This window comes from Aspergillus vadensis, assembly GCF_003184925.1.
Source record: "Aspergillus vadensis CBS 113365 unplaced genomic scaffold BO88scaffold_3, whole genome shotgun sequence".
In the NCBI taxonomy this organism is placed as follows: domain Eukaryota; kingdom Fungi; phylum Ascomycota; class Eurotiomycetes; order Eurotiales; family Aspergillaceae; genus Aspergillus; species Aspergillus vadensis.
Genome location: NW_020292041.1, coordinates 923174 through 949387, shown reverse-complemented (window position 1 = coordinate 949387; position 26214 = coordinate 923174). Strand labels below are relative to the sequence as shown.

At 50.6% G+C, this 26214-nt stretch overlaps 7 protein-coding genes across 7 annotated transcripts; 4 read left to right on the top strand and 3 right to left on the bottom strand.

Moving 5' to 3' along the window:
* Positions 1-44: 44 nt before the first annotated feature.
* BO88DRAFT_381647 (uncharacterized protein) lies at positions 45-11408 on the bottom strand (the record flags this gene model as incomplete). The annotated part of the gene is made up of 11 exons (XM_025704594.1): positions 45-1915; positions 1973-2667; positions 2718-3855; positions 3920-4614; positions 4671-6876; positions 6922-7121; positions 7182-7550; positions 7901-9293; positions 9347-9994; positions 10065-10706; positions 10775-11408. 11 exons carry the CDS (start codon positions 11406-11408, stop codon positions 45-47), a joined length of 10491 nt encoding a protein of 3496 aa, XP_025566582.1.
* A 2393-nt stretch (positions 11409-13801) lies between these two features.
* On the top strand, positions 13802-14961 carry BO88DRAFT_450172 (zinc-binding alcohol dehydrogenase family protein; the record flags this gene model as incomplete). The annotated part of the gene is made up of 2 exons (XM_025710550.1): positions 13802-13925; positions 14009-14961. 2 exons carry the CDS (start codon positions 13802-13804, stop codon positions 14959-14961), a joined length of 1077 nt encoding a protein of 358 aa, XP_025566581.1.
* An 856-nt stretch (positions 14962-15817) lies between these two features.
* On the top strand, positions 15818-17140 carry BO88DRAFT_441338 (uncharacterized protein; the record flags this gene model as incomplete). The annotated part of the gene is made up of 4 exons (XM_025709870.1): positions 15818-15883; positions 15983-16275; positions 16341-16659; positions 16703-17140. 4 exons carry the CDS (start codon positions 15818-15820, stop codon positions 17117-17119), a joined length of 1095 nt encoding a protein of 364 aa, XP_025566580.1. The 3' UTR covers positions 17120-17140.
* A 560-nt stretch (positions 17141-17700) lies between these two features.
* On the bottom strand, positions 17701-20092 carry BO88DRAFT_450170 (anoctamin family protein; the record flags this gene model as incomplete). Its single annotated transcript, XM_025710549.1, has 4 exons — positions 17701-19362; positions 19425-19719; positions 19777-19930; positions 19999-20092. The coding sequence occupies 4 exons, from the start codon at positions 20090-20092 to the stop codon at positions 17701-17703; spliced, it is 2205 nt and encodes a 734-aa protein (XP_025566579.1).
* Positions 20093-21243: 1151 nt separating this feature from the next.
* Positions 21244-22052, top strand: BO88DRAFT_401872 (uncharacterized protein). Its single transcript, XM_025705951.1, has 2 exons — positions 21244-21842; positions 21893-22052. The coding sequence occupies exon 1, from the start codon at positions 21655-21657 to the stop codon at positions 21814-21816; it is 162 nt and encodes a 53-aa protein (XP_025566578.1). The 5' UTR covers positions 21244-21654; the 3' UTR covers positions 21817-21842; positions 21893-22052.
* A 768-nt stretch (positions 22053-22820) lies between these two features.
* On the top strand, positions 22821-24124 carry BO88DRAFT_485111 (class I SAM-dependent methyltransferase). Its single transcript, XM_025712321.1, has one exon. It carries the CDS (start codon positions 23159-23161, stop codon positions 23957-23959), a length of 801 nt encoding a protein of 266 aa, XP_025566577.1. The 5' UTR covers positions 22821-23158; the 3' UTR covers positions 23960-24124.
* A 363-nt stretch (positions 24125-24487) lies between these two features.
* BO88DRAFT_450168 (WW domain protein) lies at positions 24488-25427 on the bottom strand (the record flags this gene model as incomplete). Its single annotated transcript, XM_025710548.1, has 2 exons — positions 24488-24633; positions 24707-25427. The coding sequence occupies 2 exons, from the start codon at positions 25425-25427 to the stop codon at positions 24488-24490; spliced, it is 867 nt and encodes a 288-aa protein (XP_025566576.1).
* Positions 25428-26214: the final 787 nt, after the last annotated feature.

The following is a 26214-nucleotide window of genomic DNA, read 5'->3' as shown; positions in this document are numbered from 1 at the left end:
TTAGTAAATATATCCACTAGTATATACACCCCGAGTAAAGACGCCTAGACAAAAACGCCTTTCCCCTCGATCAAACGGGCCATATCAGTGAGTCTCTTGGTAGCCACCAGCTCGGTTACTGGCAGTGCGACCTTGTATTGCTCCTTGATTGCGCGCTGCAAAATCACAATTAGCAGCGATGTACCCCCAACCTGAAAGAAGTCAGAGCTGGGAGCAAGGGTCGGAGAGACAGAGGCAGAAAGGACACCTTTCCAGACCTCGGCAAGACTGGCCTCCATCGATGTCATTTCTCGGCTAGTCGGGGTCACCATGTTAGATTCATCAATAGGCAGCTGGCAGATGGCAGTTCGGTCCACTTTGGAGTGAGAATCCAATGGTAGTTCCTCCAAGACTACAATAGCCGAAGGAACCGTATAGTCTGGTACAGGCAGACGCATCAAGAGATTGTCCAACAGCATTTCCTGGGAGTTCGTCTGAGACGTCTGATTGGAAAAGACAACATGAGCAGCCAAAAATTGATCCTTACCATGTTCTCTCAGGGTGACCGCAGCATTGGTTAAGAATCCCCCAGAAGCCTCGATCAAGGCGTTTTCGACCTCTTCTAAATCAACCTGGAAGCCGCGAACATTGACCTGAGTGGCACCATCTGAACGGCCAACCAGGATAAGGGCACCGTCCTTCTGTAGGTAACCACGGTCTCCAGTGCGATAGACGGTTTCCCACTTGTTGGTAGTGAAGTTGCCGTTCAATTGAGAAAAGGGAGACTCAATAAACCTCTCCTTCATTGTACTATCCATATTGCCATAGCAATCAGCAATACCAGCGCCCCCGATGAGCACCTCGCCCGGGACACCAACTGGAAGAGGCCGCAGCTCGACATCCACGATGTAGATTGCCTGGTTGGGTGAAGGATACCCAGCGGCGACGGGTGACTTGGCGTCTGACTTGCGATACTCAACTAGACCCTGCCAAGTGGAACCGAAACATGTTCCAGTCGGACTGTAGAGGTTGAGAAGCTGGAGAGACGGGCTGTCAAGAGCACGGAGGCTTTGCAAGAGCTTCTGAGGGACTCCTTCACCTGTCGTGATGGCGAGGGTCCAGCGAGGACAGTTTCGAAGTTGTTCCGCTGCACAGCTGAGCCATTTCTGGTATTCGGATGGAGCCGCCAACGTGTAACTGATGTTTTCTTCTTGCATTGTTTTGGCAATCTCAACGGGGTCTCCCTGTCTGTTGGCGGGCAGGATGATCAAGCTTCCTCCGTTGCACAATACATCGAGGGTTTGAGTAAGCGACGAATCGGTGGAATTGGCCGAGTGCTGAAGCGCGACTAGTGGTCTCTCATTCGAGAAGTTGTACTGCATTGAAGAGGCCTCAAGCTGGGGGATGATGCTTGCATGCTTGACTAAGCTAGGCTCAAAGGTAGAGCCACCGGTCAACAGGATAATAGCAGGCGAGCTACCATCTGCTAAGTTTGGTGTGCGCGGAATGTGCTGGCGTGTAGCCACTGAGGAGATATCCAACACCCTTGGCATGGGAGCCTGAAGGAATTTGGCCTTATCGACCGTAGATTGATCAACAAGTAGCAACAACGGTTTAGCCTTATGGATTGCACCCTGTGCCCGATCGATGGAGATACGATGATCAAACGGCATATAGACTGCACCAGCACGGAAGACCGCCAACATTGAGCAAATCGAATCAACACTAGGCTCCTGCATCACACCAATAACAGAGCCCTTCGGGGTCCCTGCCTGGCGCAAAGCCGCGATAATCGAGTCAATGCGGCGGCCCATATCGTTGTAGGTCAAGCTCTTGCCTCTGCCATCCTTGAGGGCAAGGTTGCTTCCATTTTGCTGGATCATCTGGTCAATCCTATGAACAACAGTCCGTGGCCATTGCATAGGCGCTACAGGACCTATGGAGAGATGTCAGTTAGTATTCAGAAGGCTAGAGGAAAGGAAGGATGACATACCTGTACCAAGTTCCAGCGCCCGCGAAATATCTTCGGGTGGCCACAACTCAGAAGTTGCTAGAGGTACATCGGGGTTCGTAGTGAGCTGCTCTAAAAGATAGACAAAGGATTTGACAAGAAGATCTGCGTGCTCCTGGCTGTATAGTCCTTGCTGCACCTCCAAGCCGACGGCAGTCTCGCCCGCACAGTTTTCGGTAATGTCCAAGTAGAGGTCAAGTCCGGTACAAGAGTTAAGGGACTTATCTGGATTACAGGTAGCATTGCACCATGTAACCTGATCTTGCCTTTCAACGCGATGCTGTATCATTGCCTGGAACAAGGGTGGAACATTTGCTGAGCGGTCCAACTTGAGTTCATTGACGAGGACATCAAAGGGCACCGCCGAATGCTCTAGAACGCCCTCAATTGAATTTCGTACTGTATCAAGATAAGGCCCAAGCTTTGTGTTGATGCCTGGCCTCTCCAGCCGGACTGGCAACGCGTTATGCGCGCACCCCATGGATCTTCCCAGAGCCAGGTCGTTACGGTCGGCATTGATGCCAAGCAATACCTGGTTGGTGTTGGGCAATAGACGAAACAGAAGCACACTCAAAACGGCAGTATAAAGGTCGGAGGTGGCCGAATGCCTATCCTGTGAGATTTGCTTGAGCAGAGAAGCCTGCTTCGACGAGAGACGCACATCCGATCGATGGGTGCTAGAAGCTACGGTCAATGACTACTCCTTTGTCGCACAGACGATACTTACCGGTATTGAGTTTGAACTGGTCTGACTGGGGCCTTGGAAAAGGCAAATAGTTCCAGTGGGTGGTTCTCTTCTTTGATCAAGGCTTTGAAATAGTCAATATGTTTCTGGAAACGCCCTTCTTTGTAGTCCCGGAATTGCGCTTCCGCAAAGAAAGAGTACTGGGCCTCTTGGGGAAGGCTAGGTAGACTTTGTCCCATATAGGCTTGATTCATCTCGTCGAGCAAAAGCGAGGCACTGCTATCATCAAAGGTGATTGGATGGTTGCCAATAATCATATAGTGTTCTCTGTTAGACAATGTAAGAAGACGGGTTCTCACAAGCTGCCAATCACCGAGGTCATAGGCATGGTATCGCATAGCATCCAACTCCCGGTTTACCTCCTCCTTGTTGGTGATTCGCTTAGTCTCAAGCTGAACAATAGACCGCGATAGGATTCCCTGCATAGGAACGTCATGGTCCTGTCCTCCCCAGAAGAATCGGGTGCGCATTGCTTCATGTCGGTCCGCAACCGTGATGACCGCCTTTCTCAGTCTGGGCAGATCCAAGGCACCTTCAATGTGCCAGCAACGGCCCATGTTAAGGGCTGAAGGATCTTGTAAGGCATGCTGCATGAACCAGAAACGGGCTTGGCTGAAGGACATAGGAACAACTTTCTCGGTGGCCGACTGGATGATGGACTGGCGCAGATCCAAGTCAATCGAAGGTTCGCAGGTGTTCTCCTCTTCGGGCTCAGTGTCACTGGTTCCATAGTGGGATGATGTGTCCACGCTTTCACTGTCTGAGCTGGACGAGATTGAGTCCTTGCTGTCTGACAGAGGGATGGCTGACTCGACCCCAGACGTTGCAGCCGCTGGTGCTGCTGGCTTCCCGCCTGCTGACTGATCTTCGTTGGAAAGGTTTCTGATGTCGACTACAGTCTCTGGGATGTCTTGGAGACAACCCTTCACCAAAGCGACAATGGAAGAGCCACCCAATATCTTGATAACCGGCATATCAATCTCCAATTCGCGGTCAAACCATTCGCGGATGTCAATGGCAACTAAAGAATCGATGCCTTGTCCAACCAGACTGCTGTTGGCATCGAGGGGCTGCTCTGTAGACATTCGAAGAAGGGTTTTAAGTCTTGCAGTAAAGGCATCTAGATAAACGTAATGTTAGTTGGGTCTTCATTGTCCAGTAAAAGAAACTAGCAGTAATCTTACCGAGCACGACCCCTTCGACCTCCTCCATAGAACCGGCCTGCTTCAACAGGCCTCTGATGGAGGAATCCCCTGCGCCAGCACCCGCTTGGCCGTTGATTCGCTCGAGGTTTATGTGGCTAAAACGAATATCACTCCTGTAACGGTTACGAGTAATATCACTCAGAACCTTTGGCGCGCAACCAGTAATCAATTCTGCACGATCGTGACAACTCGCTTGACCCTCCTTGATGGCCTCAGCGAAGGCATAGCGGAAATCCGTCTCAGACATGAGGGAGACACCCATGGAAAGGAACTTATCACCCATGGTTTCGTCGGTGCGATCAATGTAACCCAAGCCCATGAGGGGACTGTAGGCAATGACCGAGCCAACAACTCCACGCTTACGCCTATTAAGCGCTAGACCAGCCATGTACATGTTGGCTGCCGCATAGGTGCTTTGCCCTGTGTTACCGACGACGCCCGCAATGGAGGAAAACATGATGAAGAAGTCCAGAGCAGTATCATAGAAAGCTTCATCCAGTAATTTGCTCCCGAGGACTTTTGGTTTCATCGACCGTTCCATGCTCTCAAATTCTATGTGGTCGAACTGCACGTCCTCCATGATCATGGCACCATTAGCCACACCGGCGATTGGGGGCATGCTGCGCCTGATCTCTCGGAGACAGCGTTGAAGAGAGTCGCGACAGGTGATGTCCCTAACGTAAAATCTGGATCAGTATAATTCATAGCCATAGAAGATAGGGAATGTTACAGTGAGAGCGGCCGAACAGTTGCGCCTAGATCTTCAGCTTTGCGAAGGAACGCAGGAGTAATCTTGGGGTTACGGCTTGCCAGGACAACGCAACCAGCCCCCTTACGAGCCATCCAGTGGCAAAGAGACTGACCAACTTCTCCAGTGAGACCAATCATGAGATAGGTTCGATCGCGGCGGAAAATTGGGTCAGCGTCAATTTGTCTTAGATGAACAGGCACCGCGGGAACGTTCCAGTCAACCAGCTGGATGGCTTCTCTCACCGGATTGTGGAACGAGACCTCACCCAGCGGAATAGAATCGATCAACTCCAAGGCCAAGCTAGACGTGGAGGCTGACTGCCACGCATTTTGGAGAACTTCACTGAGGACAGCCGGCTGAACCCCCGAGCGGGTGTATAGCTGGTTAGCGAAAAACGTAGTCGCCGAGGCATGCACGCCATGCGGGGGGACACAATCTGCAATGGCATCTGCCACGCGGGCACCCAAGCCATTAGGGGCCTCGAGGTTGACAAAAGCAGAGACCTCGCTAGGCATCTTTTCTTTCACTAGGCGAGCGGGAAGGGCAGGGTGCAAGTACGTCCAGTTGGAGTTACGGCCAGGCTGGCAAGTGGTGAACCACACATCAAGCCGGTCTTTCTCCGCGGCATCCAAAAGAGCGGCATGGAGCAAATTGTCTGGTTCGTGAACCACTAGGGTACCATTCTTGGGTACCATAGCCAGCATCTGCTGGGTGACAATGTGGGTGGCCAAGGTCATCAGAGCCAACCGTCCAACCTCAGGGGAAAATGGCAACTCGATCTCCCAACCAGGCTCTACGGGTGCCGGAGACTCAGAAGACTGAGTCAAAGCCAAAACCATAGCTTGGGAATCATCCTGTCTTGTGCCAATGCAGAGCATGAAAGAGCCATTTGATCCAAGCTTGAGGAACTGCAGTATAGATTGGCACACACGGATTGTTGGCAGTGCCGCGGCAACCCGCAAGGACGAAACCTCCTCCAACTGGTAAGATTCACCTGTGCTGGCCAATCGTAGAGTCGACACGAATGGGTTGACCTCGTGCATAATGGGCCGACGGACAGAGTTGAACCGCATATTCTCCATCTCATTCGAATACAGGCGCGGGATAAGAGTCTGCTGGCCTTCTACTGCCACTTCGTTCTCATAACTCCATAGCAGCTTCTCAGTGGAGTTGTCCGGCGACCAAGTAAGAAGTAGTTGGTGTTTCAACAACGTCTCACACACCAGACATGCAGTGCCCGGATTGATAGAATCCACATCCAGCGACTGCACGTTTAGGTCTATCTTTTCCATTCGGACCACTCGCACGATGCCAGAAATCATAGTAGAATATGGGTCGCTAAAGCGAGCACCCTTGGTAACCCATAATACCCTTGCTGCCTGGTTCCAAAGTAACTTCAAAGCCTCCAACTTGTTGGCAGTCCACAACTTCATTACTGGGCCATCTAGGTCGGCGAGACTAAGCACGGTAGCTTTGGATGGAATGGACGTAGTAATCAGGGCCTCGAGGGAGTGAAGACGAGTCACGACTGGAAATTTGGTCGATAGCAGAGCAGCAGTCTGCTCTACTAGCTGCACGGTGGCCAAAGACCTCCCACCAATAATAACTAAGGGTGGCATCTCTTCTGGGAGCTCTACTGATGCACCCAACGGATTCCGCAATAGCCGCACACGTTCATCCTCCGCTTGCGCAGCCCAAACCGGGATATCATGGAGAACATCTTCCACGGGGGTGCAGGTGTCAATGCCAGAAAATTGGCATTGGCCCAGGAGGTTGTTCCAACTGTCTAATGTTAGCCGCCCCGAATCAGCACCGCTCCACCATTCCGGGCAATCGCTCATGATAAGACCGAGGCGCAATGAATCATCCGCAAGAGGACTGGCGCTTATTAGATATCCACCAGGCTTCAACAGTTGGCGGATATTGGATAAAACCTGCTCCTGGTTCCTGGCCGTCTGGAGACCATTACCTACCAGAACGAGGTCATATTTTCCGGCGGTAAAGCCTTGAGCGGTAGGATCCTGGTACATGTCGAATGTCTTGAAGATCATGCGATCTGTGTACTGATAGAAGCGAAACTCGGCCTCACTGAAGAGGTTATCGGACACATCGGTAAAGGTGTACGAGGAGAAGGAGGTCCCCAGCGAGGAAACGATCATTTCAGTCATGGCCCCGTTTCCGGATCCTGTATAATATTAGCGTCGTCTTCCAAGCCGAAGAGTAGATATACCAATTTCGAGAATATGCATGTGCGCGTAACGGTGGTTGATCTGCTTGACCAAACCGGCCAGACGCTCATGGACCCGCTTTATTGTGGGGGCCTCCTCATTCATGGAGATATAGTGCGCCAGAATGCCCTGTTCATGAACGAGGTCGGGAAGACTCGGGCCAATCTCCGCTACCAATTTTGCTTCTACTGAGTCCGGATGACTGTTATCAGAATTAGTGTCCAAACGGTCCCTAGGGATTGCGTCGCCGAGGTGTACTCACCGGCAGCTCAATTGCTCGATGAGCTGCTCTGAGTCGGAGATCCATTCTTTGGCGATGAAGGGGTGCTTGCCTACCGAGACCCGATCGATAACAGATGCTGCCCACTTGAGCAGCTGCTGATGGTGTGGCAGCGCCTTGCTTCGGTGCTTCGGAGTACTCATCTCGCACAATCTGCGCAGGTAATACAGTGAGATTCGCTCCACATCTCCTGTCACTGCTGGATTCAGAGATACGGAGGCCTTGCCATCCCCCGTATTCGCACCATTGGGGAGTGCCGGTAGCCACTTTATGTGGCCCAGCAGCTGATTATCGTCCTGAGCTTGGGCAGGACTGAATGGTGCTAGCACGATGCCTTCTGCCTGGAGAAAGCTATGCTTACGGTCTTGGGTAAGGAGATGGAAAGACCCCTCAATTATGTTAGATACCTGATCCACACGTGACTTTCCCACGGAATTATCTTTTGCTTCGAAGCTCGCTTGAAGATGAAATGGGGGTTGAATTCCATCGACGCGATCCGAGTCGGCACGTGGAGGGACCAGAGACGCCCATCCTGGGGAGCCGAGTACGCCACTATGATTGTCTGTATGGCTGTGTCTAGCATTCCCGGATGCAAGATGAGCTGGTCATCCCAAGCGTCGTCCGACTGGTCGATCAGTGTACCGCGAGCAAAGTCTAGGCGTCGTTGGATGCTGGTAATTCCTTGGAAAGGCGGAGAGTACTGATAGCCGACGTTTCTCATTTCCGAATAGAACCTTCCGGGGGTTTGCTCGTTTATATTGTAGTAGTCATCATGCTCGAGTAGCGGCAGTTTCTCGGGATTAGATCTGCCCAATTCGACTTCTATGGAGCCTTCAACATTAACCCGCAACGACAATTCTCCTTGGGGTGCTGACTCAACCGTAAATTGAGCTTTGATATGCGAGTCATTGACGGACAAGATTTGCAAACTGGAGATACATTCAATGCTGGAACTGTCATCGTCGAATACAATTGGGCGTTTTAGCACTAAATCAGTCAACCGGAATAGTGCTATCGCAGCATCCCCAGCCACCGCTTTAATTGCTTCCAGCGCCATGACAATGTATGCAGTAGCAGGTAAAATCAGCTGGTTTTGCAGTCGATGCCCCTGTAGCCATGGTATCTCTGTTGGCTTCAAGATGTTCTTCCATTGTGCATTACCGGGGCTTCTTGTGGTAGTCAGACACGAACCTAACAATGTATTTGGATATGCGTCTGACAATCTGTTAGCCTTCCATGTGCGACATTCCACCCAGTAACGATTTTGGTGGTCAAATGGGTAGCTTGGGAGGTCGACAAGGAGAGTCTTAGGTTCCTTGTCACCGGCCAGAGCGCTCTCCAGCCCATCGAAGTCAACCACACCCGATCCAAGCTGGGTCCAAAGATATCCCACAGCGGCAGATAGCTCATCTACGTCATTATTTCCACGGCCAAGAAGTCCAGTATACGGAATCTGCGTTTGCACCTCCCCTAGCGAATCCAACGCAGGACCCTTGAGTGCCGGGTGAGGGCCCACTTCAATTGCGATGTCGAGTGTCTGGATCTCCTTGGCAGCTCTGGTGATGGCCGGTAAGAAAAGCACAGTCTGTACCATATTGTGAACCCAGTACTCGGGGGTCAGATTGTTGGCATCCATAATAGTATCACGGTAAACACTGGAGAACCACGTTGGTCGGTCGTCCGAAGGTTGTTGGACTGAAATACCACAGCGCTCCATAGCCTCGAGATATGGATTGGCGCAAGGCAGCATGTGGTCTGAATGATAAGCCGTATCTACCCGTAGACGACGAGCGAATTTTCCTTGGGTAGTGCAGACGTCTACCACTGTCTGAACAACGTCCTCATCCCCGGACAGGGTAATGCTAGATCCCGAGTTTAGCGCCGCAATGGATATTTTACCCTTGATTTCCTCCCGAATTTCCTCTTGATCGAAAACCTCTTGCACATCTTCCGCTGACACACCGATAGCGGCCATGCCACCCTTTGCACCACTTGGAGAAGCTGCGAGCTTAGCATAAACACCACGGAGATATGCCACTCGGATAGCATCACAGGTTGACAGGAGACCAGCGGCATATGCCGCACCGATTTCACCTGAATCCAATTAGCATACATCGTACTATACTGGGTGAAGACTACAAACATACCAGAAGAATGCCCGACAACTGCTTCAAGTTTGATCCCTGCTGCTTGAAGGAGATCAACCAGAACGATTTGGACAGCGGTGCACAGAGGCTGAGATATCGCCGCTTCCAAAACTCTTGAGGACTCCCCTGTGGCCAGAATCTGATCACTAAGTGTCCAATCCGGGCGGTCAGTTTCAGGGAGAGTAGCGAGGCATTCATCTAAGAAAGCAATCTTGTTGCGGACAAAGCTCGACGACTCCAGCAAGCGGGCACCCATCCTGGGCCACTGGGCACCTTGACCAGTGAATACTGCCAGAACGCGAGGCTCAGAAGATTGGATGAACCGAATATTCAGGTCCGCAGGCTCGGCATTCAGGACAATATCCATTTGGGCGATAATGCTCTCATAATCCCGCCCAGTGATGGCCTTCCTGTAAGGCAAAGTTGAGCGGTGATGTTGCAGCGTCCATGCAAGATCACGAAGGCTGGTTTCGGGCCTATCTACCAGATAGTCGCGATGCTTGGAAATCATTTCCCGCAGTGAGGTGACTGAGTTGGCAGAAAAGAGCAAGGGCGTGTATAATGTGGTTGATTGAGACGGTGCGGACATCATCGTCCCAGGAGGCATGTAAGATTCCATTATCGCATGGGCATTGGTGCCACCAAATCCTGTTTGTGCGCTTTAGCCTTCTTGCATCATCATGTAGTGGTCTTTGATAAGTAAACGGCGATTGCTTACCGAAACTGTTAACACTTGCTCTCCGCACCTGGGCAGGCTTCAGCGCCGGCCACTCCTTGACGGAGGTTGGGACTTCGAAGGCGCCGTAGAATGGAAGGATATCAGGATTGAGCTCATTAAAGTGCATATTTGGAGGTACTTGTCCATGCTGCAGGGCCAGCGAAGTGCTGATGACACTGGCAAGTCCCGCCGCGCCCTCTGTATGACCGATATGTGTCTTAATTGAGCCTACCAACAGCTTCTGCTCTGGCTCCGTCTCCTTCGTGAAGAAGGCATGGTAGATAGCGGTTGCCTCTTGCGGATCTCCCGCCTTGGTTCCCGTGCCATGGGCGTGGAAAAACTGCGGCTGGTCTAGCGGGTTGTGCACATCGAGCCCGGCTCGGCGGTAGGTATCGCGAATCAGCTGCGCCTGGGCAATGTTGCTGGGCATAGTGATTCCAGAGGTCCGGCCATCCTGATTAACGCCAGTCTCCCGGATTATGCATTCAATATGGTCATTGTCTCGCTGGGCTTGACTCAGCGTCTTGAGCACCACACATGCAATACCCTCCCCACGACCATATCCATCCCCAGCAGCATCCCACATCCGGCATCGTCCTTCTGAGGATAGCATGCGGAGGTTACTCTCAGATATATAATACACTAGAAATGATGTTAGGCAACTGTCTGGACCGGACAAGGGATGGGTGCAGTATTGGTGGCCCACATACTTGGAGAGATCAGAATATTAACCCCGGCTGCCACGGCTATTCCAGATTGGCCACTCCGCAAGGTCTGAACCGCCTCGTGAATAGCCACCAAACTCGATGAGCATGCCGTGTCAATGTTCATACATGGACCGTGCCAGTCGAAGAAGTATGAGACTCGGTTTGCTACGATACTCCGCGACGAACCCGTGGCCATGTAGGGCGGTGACTCGTCGAGTTGGGTCTGGAGCATGCCAGGCCAGTCATCGCACATCTGGCCCACGTATACGGCCGTGTTCGACCCGCGCAACTTCTCCATAGGTAGACCAGCAGCGGTTATGCCATCGTAGACGGTCTCCATGAGAAGTCTCTGTTGCGGATCGATACATTCGGCTTCTTTTGGGAGAATATTGAAAAATTTTGCATCGAACTCGCCTATGTCTTGTTCTAGTAGATATGAAAACTGGGCATTGCTAGTGCCATGGTGCGTTGGCTCAGGATGATAAAACGGGTCTGTGTTAAAGCGGTCTTTGGGGATCTTCTGCAAGACATCACGCTGTTGCTTCAACATCTCCCAAAGCTTGGAGGGAGTATCACAGCCTCCGGGAAACCGGCAGGCGCTACCAACAATGGCAATAGGCTCTTTGGAGGTATCCATGATGACTCGCAAAATCTGCTCTGGCTCAATGGGCTGGTGGCTGCCCGGGGTCCAAGTGGAAGATAGGATGGAAATTGTACGGACAATTTCGAGGAGACCGGAAGCTCTACTCGTGGTTATAAATTCGGACTCTTAACTACCGTGCTTCTGGGGAGAGCCCAGACATGTTCGATTTCTGGGCGATGCACAGATCTCCGGGCAGCGTAACTATTCCGGGCTAGTGATGCCCGCAGCTGGTCAACGTGACGTCTCTCACCCTGCAGCAACTTTTTGTAAGCCATTCAATCTTTGTTTTACCCTTCTTAAACCTCATGCACGCGTACGTACTATTTGTTTTGACTACTAATCCTTCTCGAATGGGGGATCTTCAGTGAAGCCCGACGCAAGTTCTTACATGATATCTCAACTGCCGGCCACTCTATCAGGTCAATGCCACACCCACCGTATATTGGGAGCGGTGTCTCAGCAATGACATGTGTGATATTATACGAAGATCAACAGTACCTCCGCTAAAGCTCGGGGAACAGCTTTGGTCGGGAAGAAATACCGGGGGAAATGTCTGAAAGTTACGTCGAGCGGAAGAGTGGATATCTACCGTGCCTGCAAGGTATCGCGCTAGCACCCGACAGTTATGGACCTATCAGGACAGTGGATCTTGTTTACAAACCTTTCAGAATGTGCGCAGGAGATTATCTATTCCGGTCCCGGCCATGCCTTGGGTGTTTGCGGTCTGCAATGTCATAAGCATCCTACTTGGGGATCTAGTCGAGAGGTATTCTTGTCACGGCCTGGAAGCCGTGCCTGTACTGAGTTCGATAGAGTTGTGGATCTTGGTATGGTCATTTGGACAATCATTCACTACCAATTAAAAAGCAATGAATGTAACAGACACTAAGTAGAGAGGCTTCTAGCCATATACTTAGGTTAGTTTAGGAAAGTTTGACATTGCATTGTGGGTACTTACTACTTCCTTATAGTCCATGCAGGCGGATGGGCTGAACCAGTCAGACCCCATCGACGGGGTTTAGGGGGCCAGGCCTCGAGAAGGGCACCCCAGGAGTATCTCAATGCTATTGACACTAGGAGCTTAGAGACTGCACATTGCTTGTTCGTGCTCGATCCCCCGCAGACCTTCCGGGGTGTCGGCTCACATCGCCATGCAGCATGCAGGCGACAAGACTCTACTCTATATACCGCTTCGGACCGGCGCAGCTCATTTAGAGTAGAATTAAACTGAGGAAAGGTGGATTTCAAAGCTACCGGAGTAAATCATACATAACTGATCAAGAAGCAGGAAGCAGGAAATGCGCGAATACAATTTCATCAGATGGTCGGAATTGGAATGAGAGAGAAACAAAGAGGGAGAGAGAAGAGTAAGTAACAGTGGCATGTTTACCGCCCAGTCACATGCTTCACCATGGGCGGGTGGATCCTTGATCCTTCATCAAATCTGGGTTAGACTGACCTTCCAGATTGGGGCAAGCTATCCGAACTCAGTTACTCGGGCTCTGTGACAGGTTCGATGGATATCTGTCATATCATTCTCTGATAAAACCAACATTCAATAGCTGTTAGGTGGAAGGCTCTGCATTACAGGGGCACCATTACTACTCAAGCTTTCAGGTATGACATGGGCTGTCACTCCTCTTGTGAGAAGAGAAATCCACACTTACTACTGTCGTTACTGCTACATTGACTAGGCAAATCAAACCCACTACAATCGATCTTCACTTTCTTTTCTCTTTAATGTTCTTCCAAGTATGCATACTTATGGGAATTGACGAAAGTGAGTGTTAGCACTAGGCTGCGGGATGTTCAGTCAAGTCCCAGAACAGCATGCTATCCCTCAGTTACCTGTCATATGTGCCAGCATTGTTTCTGCAATAAGAATACTTTATTGCATCCGATGTTGCTAACTGCATATGAATGGCTTGAACACCTTATGGGTCGCAACTTCCTGGATAGACAGATGTCAACTCGTCCGCTTGGTGTATCACTTGTAAGTAGTGATGAGTATTCCAATAGTGACAACTCCAACTGTACAAGACGGTGATGGCGGGAAATCTTCTGCAACCACACCAACATTTACCATGCAGTGGATAGCTGTTTAAGGAAGCTCACCGCAATATTCGACAACAGCTGCTACCGCAGCTTCGGCAGCTAACACCATCCCCTCTGGGGTAACTATTGGAATCTGTCATATGGGCTGAATCCGGCCTTTGACGTTGCTTATCTATATCGCCGGCATTATTTCACTCTTTTCTCGCTACTCCGAAGTTATAGTTGTTGAAAAGGTTCATTCTACCTAAAGCTTGGAACGATTCTATCCTCGAAGACCAATATCTCTTAGTCCACAAATTTAGCGCAAAACGTCGTTATCATCCACATATATCATGGTTGCAAAGTTGAACACACACCTAGCAGTGGTAACGCAAGGCCCGAAACAGGCCAGATTGGTGACCGATCGACCGATTCCCAGCCTGCGCGATGATTACATGCTCGTCAGAACCGTAACAGGTAAATACATCATCCACTTATACTTTCCATTGCTTCAGTGACCCTCATTGTCGGCTTCTTCTTCTTCTCACATCATAATGCAGTGGCTCTCAACCCGACAGACTGGAAACATATCGACTTAGTGCCTAGTGATGGATGTACCGTGGGCTGTGACTTTGCCGGCATCGTCGAGGAGGTCGGTCCCAAAGTGCCCGAGAGATTCCAGAAGGGAGATCGGATACTGGGCCTCACACACGGATGCAACGCCGTCGAGCCTGAAGATGGCGCGTTTGGCCAATATGTCATGGCCAAGGGAAATGGGCAGCTCAAGATTCCGGGATGGATGAGCTGGGAGGACGCTTGTACGGTTGGGGTCGGATACACGACCGTTGGCCAAAGTCTATACCAGAATCTTGGAATTCCAATGCCTGGAAAGCCGCGGAGCGCTACTACACCGAAGACTGTCTTGATTTATGGAGGATCTACCGCGACAGGTACCTTGGCTATTCAGTGTGCTAAGCTATCCGGAATGGAAGTGATCACGACGTGCTCGGTTAGCAATTTTGACATGGTCAAGGAACTCGGGGCGGATGCGGTATTTGACTATAGCAAGCCTAATGCGGCGGCCGAGATCCGGAGGTATACCAGGGATAACTTGAAGCTGTGCTTTGACACCGTCGCAATGGCTACCTCGGCTCAGTTTTGTGCAGAAGCTCTGACCAGTAAAGCTGGAGGCCGGTATCACACACTGCAGGAACTACGATGCCCTCGACGAGATGTCCGGTCGACGGTCTCAATGGCGTATACCGTCGTGGGAGAGCCATACACGATGGGAACCCAGAAGGTGCCCGCCAAACCAATTGATATGAAGCATCACCTGGTATGGCAGTCAGTGTTTCAGGACTTGTTAGACCAGGGTAAAATCAAAACCCATCCGGTGTCTAAGCAGCCATATGGGCTCAAGGGAGTGTTGTCTGGACTGGATATGTTGCGCGAGAACAAAGTACGAGGGCAGAAATTGGTTTACCGGGTGGATGAAACACCACATCAATTTTAGTTTCTATTTCTGGTTGCATAGCTGTATGGTGAAGCTTTGATGTGGATAATGTAATAATCAAGTACTTACACTCATAACTGCATGATCACCCGGATGAATGCAATACCTAAAGCAATGATTTACACGATAAACTCTAAAAGGCGCCTACTGTAAGCTGTCACAATCCATAGCATCCGCTGTCACCATGTCCCGTATCAATCCTGGAGACATATCAGACATATCCAATGGTCGGACCCACATCATATTAATCGTGGAAGTGCTTTTTACCTGGTATTCGGGTGTTGTCCGTCCACCACGACTACGACTATAGAAGCTTAACATGTTGGTAAATCTCTCAAAATAATTCAACCTCTAGACTATAGCACGGTTGTGATACTTCATGCTGTTCTAGCAGGAATAATCAGATATCCAAAAGCCTGAAGTCATTGGCAACCCTTGTCCTAAGCGAACCAGCAGCCTTCAATTGGACTGGGCAATTTTGCGTCCGGGGCATGACGAAAATAGTACTCTGCAGCAGACTTGAAGTAAGCCGTTGCCTGAGTACAGTCTCTGTTGATTCTTGATTTCCTTTCCAATTGTTCTTTTCCTACAAGGTATCTTTGACGGTTCCATTTTGTCTGGGTGATTTACGGTCGCAACTGAGGTAATCTGATACAGCAAATAGTCAATGAAGAACAAAAAGTGGCGGTTTATTGAACCCTCGAAGTCCCCCTAAACAGGTCCCCAATAAGCAAGCTTCCGATGGAAAGAAGGCTTGTTTTTGTCTCGAAAGCCTGACTAGTATTTTATATGATAAGTCGCGAAGAAGAAAACAAAAAAGAAAAATCATGCTCCTCCCACTCTCATCGCGCGTATAATGTGGTTGTACGACATCCTTATAACTTTCCAAATATGGACAAGCTCGAGAGACTACGACGAACCGGTCAGTGAGACAAAGTAAAAGCCATACTAAGGGACATCATCTGACGAACAGCCAACAGGGCCCCTAGAAGAATTCTTCGTCGCACGTGCTCTGACCGAGCACGCCAACGTGGCAATATCGGCAACCTATATCCTCCCAAACGCCTTCACCCTGCCCATCCAAGCATATGTATATAAAGCACTTGGAACATTGATCAGCGAAAATGCTGCCCTATCGGCAATCCCGGTCAAAGTCGACAACGATACCTGGTTCTTCCGGCTCCCAGAAATCGACCTCAGCCAGACTATATCCTTCCAAAAGCGTACCCGCGACTATCCTGCTGAAGAGAAGCCAGACACTGAACTGTGTGAACTGCTGCTACTTCCCTGGCCTCGGGAGAGGCTACAAGACAGGTGATCCCATCACCTAATCTCCCTCTACTGCCAAACCTGGAAGCCGTCCATCCGTGCTCTATAAGCTGGACTTTCTTCCTTAAGCAGTTTTTCCAGCACAAAATATGTCCCTATCGCGATCCGGGTCTTTGGACAGGTCCGAAGTCATTCAAATCATTCGACATTGAGATCCGCCAAATCGTTATCTCCGAAACAGTATCTACAGCGCTAAGGAAACGATGTCGTCAGAACCAGACTACTATAACCTCGGCTATACATACGGCGGTTGCACGCAGTCTCCTTGCGCATCTGCCAGAGGAGTACACAAGACTAGAAGCAATCAGCGCCATGTCGTCTCGTCGATGGCTGAAGGAAGAAGAAGGGATCACGGATCAGTCCATGGGTGTCTGGGCCATGGATTTCCAGGGAAAATTCCTTCCTGATGCAGATGGATCATTATTCTTCTGACAGCTTTCCATGGGAGGTCACGAGGACATCCTGCGCAACGATAAAACAGGTGCTCAGTCGCGAAGGAAAAGACACTAGTGTGGGCTTGCTCAAATATGTGGATATGTGGAGCTATATACAGAGTGAGATGGGCAAGGACCGAGATGTAAGCTTCAAGACATCGAATCTGGGGGTTGTGAAATCAGTCCAGGAAGGAGAGTCGTGGCCGCAGATCAGACGGATGATGTTCACCTTGCAATTTGATAGGCCGGCTGCACCTTTGGCCGTGTCTTCTATCACTGAGGGAGATGGCTGTTTGGTCCTAGGGATTATATGGCAGAAAGGCCTTGCAGAGTCAGAGATGTTTGAGGGTTTTGTTGATGGGATTGCCACGGAGTTGCATAATGCTGCGAAATGACTTATCAAGTATGCGTTCATGTAGAATAATTTGTGAAAGATATTTTGTTCGTGAAAACCGAATGTATTCAGCTCTGACGTTGAGAGTATATACTTGACCCAATGCAGCCGCTTAAATGCCTGACTCTCAGCTACTAGGATTCATTCAGGATATAGTCTTTGAAGATATATTATTCCCCTTTCTTGACGGCCATAGATAGACCTTACTTTGATTCATTACTAGATAGACTCTCAAGAGATTATAGTTTCCTAGACCTCGTTGCATCACTGGGTGCCTACAGGTAGAAACCTGTATGTGCATACTTCAATATAAGTTTATGGGGGTTTCAAATCATCATCAATTATTACTAGCCTAATGTATACATGCAGAATGAAAAGTAAAGATTCAGAGCAAAAACCACATAAAAATAATAAAGAAAAAGGAAATAATGTTCTAAGACAGCTAGTGATCCATCACGTACAGACCACATTCTTCCGTCCCGCAGGCTCATTCTAACCATCTACCTGCGACGGTTCCTGAATCAGAAATCAAATTAATGAGTGACAAATCTATAATAATGAGTGACTGGAGTATCGAGTCTATCAAGCGCCCTTGGCGCCCTTAACAGGCCCGGTCTTCGAACCGTCCATGTTAGTGTTCAGGGCCTTGATCAGCCGAACGCCTGCGTCCGCTGTCTCATTGGGGGCCCACGACCAGAAGCGTCCACCGCGGCCCATTTCATGGTGATGTCCGGGGTGTAGGAAGTCTTCCTTAGTACCAGGGACATCAGTGGACGAGGAGAAAACGCTGACCCGGTCCTGGAACCGGACTCGCGGTTTAGCCCGAGGGGATACCCGGCCCGACGTGGCTTCCAAGAAGCGTTTGCGCATAGCGTAGCGCTTCGATTCCTCGCGACGGAGGGAGATGAAGCTAATTCTCTCGAGTCCGCTTCGCACGATGAAGCGAACACCAACGTAGGCCCATTCGGCAAGGAGAAGAGTGAGAAGGAGGGACGACATGTTGACCTCCTGGAGTCCAGCGCGGTAAAGGTACACGATGGCGGCGGTGGACAAGGTACCGAGCCAGCTGAGCACTTCCAGACCCAAGAGTGATGGTCCGATCGAGTCAGCTCGGATGGGGGGAGGTCTTTGACACTCCAAGCTCAATTTGAAGAAATCGCCTCGCAGCTCCAGCCAGTTGTTGGCGAGGAAACCCAGGGAGACCAAGGGCCATGCAACTCCAAATAGAGCGAGAGAGCCAAACTGCACGCACATCTCCAGAATATCTTCATGAACATCGTACTCATCTGCGTCGATTTCGTCACGGACACGCGAGAGGAAACCAGCTTCTTCCGGAGCATCGACTAGGAGTTGATCGGTCCTCTGAGAGTAGCCCCGAGGACGCGAAGAGTCCCGACCTTCGCGCCAGTCACGCCACTTGTGCATCAGGGTTTGCTTGACATAGGGAAGCACAATTTCCTCGCCGAAGTTGAGGATCTGAGCGGTCGCAGAGAGATAGATCACTTCCTGTTGCAGTCGGGAGGTGTCGATGTGGATTTCACGGGCAAGGTTGGCGGAAAGGAGACCGTAAGAGCGAAGAGTGTCAAGATAGGGCACTATCTTGCTTCCAAACGGGACGTATACAAATGCGGTCAGTAGCGTGGGCAGAAAGGCCGTAATAAAGTGCATCACAAATGTCTTGGCTGTCTGTGCCAGGTCGTATTGATCCTGCGTGCGGTAGTTCTCGTAGTCGGTCAAACGCTTCGCAAAATCCGTCAAAATATTGGTTATGGAGGGCAAGGAGAGCGAAAACAGAACGGTCGGCAGAAACTCCAAGTATGCCTTCATTGGGCCATTGTACACTTCTGACACCAGGATTTCCAGAGCAAATGATAGGATGATCAAGCTACCCAATGCCAGGCTTGCAACGGTCGCAAATGGAATCATCAGGAGCTGTCGAGCGAACTGCCGATGAGCCGAAAACACGCGAATGGTCTCGCCGGTGTGCGGATTTTGAAATTCTTTGTCCCAAACCCATTCTGGTCGGTTCACTTTGAGAAATCCTACGTCCTTGACGTTCCAGCGCAAGCTCAGGTCGAGCTCGCGGGTTTTCCAGTACTCGACAAACACGATACCCCAGATACAGGTCACCACCGCACACGTAATCGAATAGGGGCCTAGGTAAAACCAAGAAAAGACGCCCCAGACAGCGGGGAAAATCAGGAAACAGGAATAGCAGTGGATAAAGGCAAAGTAGAAGGCAACCTGGAACTGTTAGATTCCTACAGGGCCAGGGAATCCCAAAAGAAGGTTTTTGATGCGCTTACCTTCTCGCCAAACAATGCGCGAATAGCGTCAAGATCCTCAGCCGTCAAGAAGATAGTCCGACTCCATTTTCGGAGGAGCTCCGCGTTGGCGGAGCGGTCATGCAGAGGGATAGCCGCCGTGATATTCTTCCATTGGCCCACCTTGGGGGTAATTCCAGCACCTCCAAGATGCTTCTGCCATGTCACCGCATGGTAAACAGATCTGAGGGCCTCTGCAGGAGTGTCGGCGTCAGTCTCGCCCTCGTCTCCGCCCTCAGGAAATTCGTGGATGATTCCATGAAGCCAGTCCTTGACACTATACGTCGTTAGCTTTCCCGACCATGCGCCATTTGTTGTTACCGATCATCTGTACCGAGATTTGTGTACCAAGTTGCCCAACAGATCGGGCGGAACCCGAATGCAGACGAGTAGGGAGGCACCGTAGCCATGACGGACTTGTACCTGGAGATGCGCTTCTTGAAGGTCGTGGATCAAAGTTCGAAACTCTTGGATCGCCTGGGAGAGCTCTGGACGGGAAGAAGACGGTGTGAGATCGGGTGTCAGCCGGACGGAATTGGGAGGAATAATTGCTTACCGACATCCTCGAACGAATAGTGGATGACCCAATCGACGCCGAAATTATCCAGTTCGGCCTGGTCGAGGGCTCCGTGTCCAGCAAAGAGACCCATCCTGGATCAACTGACGAAAGGAAGGACAGGAAGATTCACAGAAGGGGGTGAAAGGGGAAAAGAAAAAGCAAAGAATACCAGATCAGATTTGAGCGATTGATAACGAACGAGATGGCCTCATTTCCGCGGGGACTCACGGATGCATCCGAGCTCGGTGGGATGGGGAAGGGAGGGGGAAAGCCGATGGGGAACTGAAGAGAAAGGGGAGGAAAAAGGGAAGGAAAAGAGAAGGATTGCAAGGGATAGAACGGATGACGCTCGCCTGATTGATTGCGATGGGAAGAACTATTTTCTTTTACGGCGTAGCGTGAGTTTCCACAGCGGCATTCTGATTATTAATGAATATTAATTAGTTATGTGTCCATCCAGGCGGGATGATATCAGTTGTTCAGCGTACTCATGATACAACGAAATTCACGATGCTCCATCCCTTCGACTGGCCAGCTTGCCTTTGATTTACCCGAGGGCCGTGCCAAGTCCGCCTCAGCCCTACAGGGCGACACGACCATTGGTTCGCTGCGGTGGCTCTAGCCGTATTAGCAATCCAGCTGTTACACCGTCTGCTCTCTTTGAAATCTTCAACAATTGATACCAGTATTACCGAAGTTATATCCGTGGTTTGGTGCTGGAATTCTGACGAACTGCCCCCGCGTCCAAGATAGGGGAAGAACGAGGGGCTTTAATTAAACTGCGATGCTTATTGAAATACTTAAAATCAGTCATGGGCGCGATCATTCCCTCGCATATTACTTACTTGTTTTAATCTAGTCTCCTTCAAAGATCATAAGCATGCTGTTGTAAGCATCTCAAGCAACCTGTGCACCGTACATGAAATACTGCTGCCTGACCCAGACAATCCTTGCTTCTTGCGTCACCCGGTAATGATTGGTCTTCGAATGCCCGTTCAAATTTAGCAGCGACTCGGCTGAAAGCGGAATGGTTGGTGTGGGTTCTCGGCGGGGCGCTAAGACATCAGCCAATGATGGAACTCCACTGCGCCCAATAATGAAGCAAATCCCTGCAGGCATCCATTTTTGGCTGGTAATGAACGGGTTACCAACCAACAGCTTACCATGTAACTTACCGTGCTGGTACCTCAAATTTGCCTTTTCCAGACGCCAAAAGCAACCTCATGGACCAGGCACCAGGCTATTGGCAGAACTTCAAATGGCTCGAATCTCCCCCGTCAATTTCCCAGACCCCTAGTCTCTGTCTGGCAGTAACGAGTCAACCCATCTGGACTACAGCCGCAAAATCGACTCGCGTGGTCTAGCTAGGTCCCCGCAATATTAAAGTCAGAGATAACGGCCTGCCCGCTGCGCAGCGCGCTCCACACCAGCCAGCTTCACTGCAGCATCACTCATCATTCCGTGAGCTCCGGCCGAGGATCCAGCCTCCATCTGCCACTTCATTAAACCTACGATATAAATATCACATCAAAGGACCCTGATCGTCCTGTTTCTTTGTCCACTAGTCCTTACTAGACGGATCTTCGACCACTAGCGTGGAACATCACCCTTTCTTATCCCATGGAATCGATGCTTGCTTCGACTGTTGATCTCATGGCTCGTCGTTTCTTCCCAGGACATAGCGCCGCATTAGGCCTGAGTCTATTCCTCTTTCTGTTTATGTTCCTTCCGACGCTCGTGGTCTTGCTAGCTGTCGTGGTATTCTTCCTGTTCTACTATCCTCGTCTTCAGAAGCCGTCGTCACATGATCGTTAGTATCTGTTTTTGGAAGCAGACGCTTGGTATGTATGCTGCAACGGTCATGAGATTGCTGATGCTGATCATGTTCTAGTACAATATAATATATGGAATACGGAGTTTACGACATGATACCACCGGGATTTTGACAATGTTGTTCATATATCATGTATTATTATGTGGCATGATATACACCACGAGAGATTCTACCTTTCTATATTAATCCTATTTTTCTTGACATGAAAGTACCAGAGAAAGCGTTTTCTTATAATGTGGTTATAGTATATAAATACTACTAAGTATTAGACCCATGTGCAATTGAAGCTGCGATGCCTTCATTGCTTCGAAATTAGCAGTCGGGGCCAGTAGAAGACTATGTGGATCAGATATATTAAGCAAGTGTCAGCTCCTGACAACTGCATAGTCTACCGAAGCCAGTGGCAAGATTACTGTGACATAGTATCATCAGTAAGGCTTTCACACATCTGGTACTAGTCACTTCATCCCGACAGGGGTGCAATCCCGTAGTAACAATCAGCCTATCCAACATTCTGTACCCAGACTAGCGTCAACCTTATCACTATTAGCATACCAGCTTTCATGGTCTGGACTTGCCTGCCTAGCTCACCCTCTACCTAAATCCCCTACCACTATACTACTTACTCTGTTCTTCTCTCAAGTTCCTACTCAATAATAACTTAACTGAGTATGTGCACAATAGTATAAAACGAAGTGAATTGTCATCAACGAGATCTTTCTCCTTACTATATATAGTAGCTTGAGTGAGTCGAACTACATACCAATAGTCCGGTCAACGCCTCACCTAGAGTAGACCACATAACTCTTTCCTGGACTGGAAAGAGCAGCATATCAAGTGCAGCAGATCTTAGTCGTAGGATAAGTACCCATCCTAGCCTCAAATCAAAGCATGACGTGTGAAGGCGGTGTACCTCAATATACACCTCGGATCTGAAGTTCACCCCACCATTCGGAACTCCGTCACTCCTCAAACACCCAACTCCCCACCAACTATACAATCCTCCCAACCGAAACGGGCAAAACAGCCTTTCTAAAAGAAAATAACCTATCAAAAGTGCACAAACTCAAAATCCCGCTATGACTTCAACAAACCAACTCACCCACCAACAATGTGCCTACACAGCACCCCGGAGTTCAACTTCGGAACTCCGACCACGGGAGCGGGGATGACAGCATAGGTGGGGACTCGTCCATATAAATTTCCCCATGGGCACCAGCAATTACCATTCAACTTTACCTCACAAATAACACAAGAAACAACTTCACTTTGATTGACCCTCAAACCAATACCACATACATACATACATACACCCAACCAACAATGACAACCTACACAACCGACCACGCCCCCGCGGTGCTCCAAACCCACGGCTGGCGCACCCTCAGCAACTCCGTCCCCTACATCCTCCCCTACCTCAAACCCAACATGACCATCCTCGACATCGGCTGCGGCCCAGGGAGCATCACGATCGACTTCGCGCGACACGTACCCTCAGGCCACGTAACCGGCGTCGAATACGTCTCCGACCCACTAGAGCAAGCACGCACGCTCGCCTCCTCGCAAGGCATCACAAACATCACCTTCCAAGTAGCTGACGTCCACGCCCTCCCGTTCCCCGACAACACCTTCGACCTAGTGCACGTGCACCAAGTGCTCCAACATATCGCGGACCCCGTGCTCGCGCTGCGCGAAATGCGCCGCGTGGCTAAACCCAACGGGGGGATTATCGCGGCCCGCGAATCCAGCGCCATGACGTGGTATCCTGAGAATAAGGGGATTGAGCTGTGGTTGGATATTACGACGAAGATGGCGCGGGAGAAGGGTGGGAATCCGCACCCCGGGTCGAGGATTCATGTGTGGGCGGAAGAGGCGGGGTTTGTGCAGGAGAGCATTAAGAAGACGGCGGGGTCGTGGTGCTTTAGTAGTCCTGAGGAACGGAGGTATTGGGGGGGTTCGATGGCGGGGAGGGCGGCGAATTCGGGGTTTGCGACGCAGGCGCTGGAGGGGGGGTTTGCGAGTAGAGAGCAGTTGGAGGCGGTTGTGAGGGGGTGGGAGGAGTTTGTGGAGTGTGAGAGGGCGTGGTTTGGGTTGTTGCATGGGGAGATTGTTTGTTGGAAGTAGGGGTGGTTACTAGTTATTGGGTGTGTTAAGGGGGAGGGAGGTTTGTATAGTATGTATGTAGTACTGCTCATATGCACTTCTGGTATTTGTTGTCCTGCTGTGAGGGGTGAGGTACCGTGTATATATGTGATGATGACTAGTTGAAGGGTTGATATGTCGAACAGTAATCACTATAGTACTTATATATTCACTCAACACAGTTCATTGTATTGTTTCTCAGAGCGTATCCTCATAATTGATGTGGTGTCATAAATACCAGAGACACTAAGATATATCATATCGACAGAAAGTGTAGTGAGTTATCAGTAGAGCGAGAACATGACCGCCAAGGAGACATGAAAATGTATCTACAAGTTGACCGACGACACATTGAGACACTCTGATTTATGTTGTGGGCACCTTTAGTATCAAATATATTGTTTGGTAGAAGGTAGTTTGAGTTAAATGCATAATAGAGACAGCTAAACAATCCCGAAAGCTATGCGAATAGAAGTTGTTTATTAACGAACAGAAACAGGTATGCCGCATCTACCATCCATCCTCCTCGTAGTCATATGCAGGCTCCTCTCCACGCTCAATGATAGTAGTCTCGCGCTCGTAGACGACAGGCGGCCGGTCATAGTCATACGACTGTTCTTCACGCTCCTCTTCTTCCTTTTCTTCCTCGTGCTCATCTGTTGTTCTCGTTAGTAAAAATTTTTATCATGACCATGGATGTGGTCTTGGGGGAAGGGAAAGGGGACGTACGAATCTCGTGGGAAATGAATGCAGCGCCGAGAGCACCAACAGCCAGACCAGCTGCGCCACCCATAAGCATGTTCTTACGGTCCTTCTTCTTCTGCTCCTCTTCGGAGATCTGCTGGGCCTGGGGGTCGGGGTAGTACCCGCCCTCCTGCGGCGGAGGGGGGCTTCCGTAGTAGCCCGGACCACCGGCCGGGGGAGGACCAGGGGGAGGCATGTCGCGGGACATGTCAGCGGGAAGCTCCCATTCTGTGCGGCCGGAAGGCATGTGGACGTAGTAGGCGCGGCGGACGCTGGGCTCCCACTCCTGGGCCCAGTCCATGGGAAGAGGAGGGGGAGGGACGGGAGGAGGGCGAGCGGAAGGAGGAGGGCTGGCGTAGGGTGGACGAGGAGCAGGAGAGTCGAAGCCGCGCTCGCCACCTTCGTAAGGAGGACGAGGAGCAGGGGAGTCGTAGCCACGCTCGCCGCCTTCGTAGGGAGGCCGGTCACCGTATGGGGGACGGTCGTAGGGAGGACGCTCCGGCGGGGGAGGACCGGAGTTGTATCTCTCTGGAGGGGGGCGCTCATAGGAAGGGCGGTCGTAAGGAGAACCCTCGTAACGCGGACGGTCAAAAGGGGGCCGCTCCGGGGGAGGACCACCCTCGTAGGGAGGACGGTCGTATGGCGGACGCTCGTATGGAGGGCGCCCGCCGTAGTAGGGTTCTTGTGGTGGGGGGTAGTAAGACATGGTGGTTATGGAAGGATTAGGAAGTTAGGAGAGGAAAGTAAGAAAGATGGAAGGGAAGAAAAGAACAAGGGAAGGATGAAAGACCCTTAAATATCCAAAGCGGCTCCGGAGACCCTGTCAGGTGGAGGGGGGAAGTTTGGACTTTGGACACGGATGCATCATTTGGGGGTGGCCCCTCTTCGACTTCACCCTGCCGCTGGCGCGTAAGTAACAGTTAGGCCGGGATTAACGGCTCCCAGGGATTCGCACTCAGCCCATCGGGACCCAGACACGCGCTAAAAGTAAGGAGAAGGGTTCCCCACTGGGTTATTAGCTGGGATGGGGAAGCGTCAATAGTCGGGTGGATGAGTGGTGACTGGGAGGCTGTAGATCTGGCAGTCTGGAGATGCAGAACGGGTTTAGGCAGAGACGTAAACAATGGACGGTATCATGGCCCCTGAAGGGTGGTGGATCCCGGGATCAACCGGAGTCTAGATTGAAACGCATTTTCTATTCGCAAATATCAATGGATGGACTGGACACAATGGCTGGACGGGTTTATCCTGGTGAAGGCATGCTGATGATGATTGTACAATGGCAAGTAACCAGCTGCAGAGAGGCAGCAAGATGCGTCAGATGGAGGGGCGTTGATGCCTAGCAGACTTAGCTAATAGTTCGCTCTTAGCCATGCAATGCAGTCAGTCACTCATGAAATGAAACCGACCACATCGAATCAATGCTAAGAATAATTCTCCGTCTGACTTGTTCCTCCGACCCTCCCCTTTTCGGTTGCTTGGCGCCACACAGG

Bases quoted from the DNA above. Each gene is read 5' to 3' on its own strand.
- BO88DRAFT_401872 (XM_025705951.1), top strand. From the start codon at position 21,655: ATGGCTCGTCGTTTCTTCCCAGGACATAGCGCCGCATTAGGCCTGAGT.
- BO88DRAFT_485111 (XM_025712321.1), top strand. From the start codon at position 23,159: ATGACAACCTACACAACCGACCACGCCCCCGCGGTGCTCCAAACCCAC.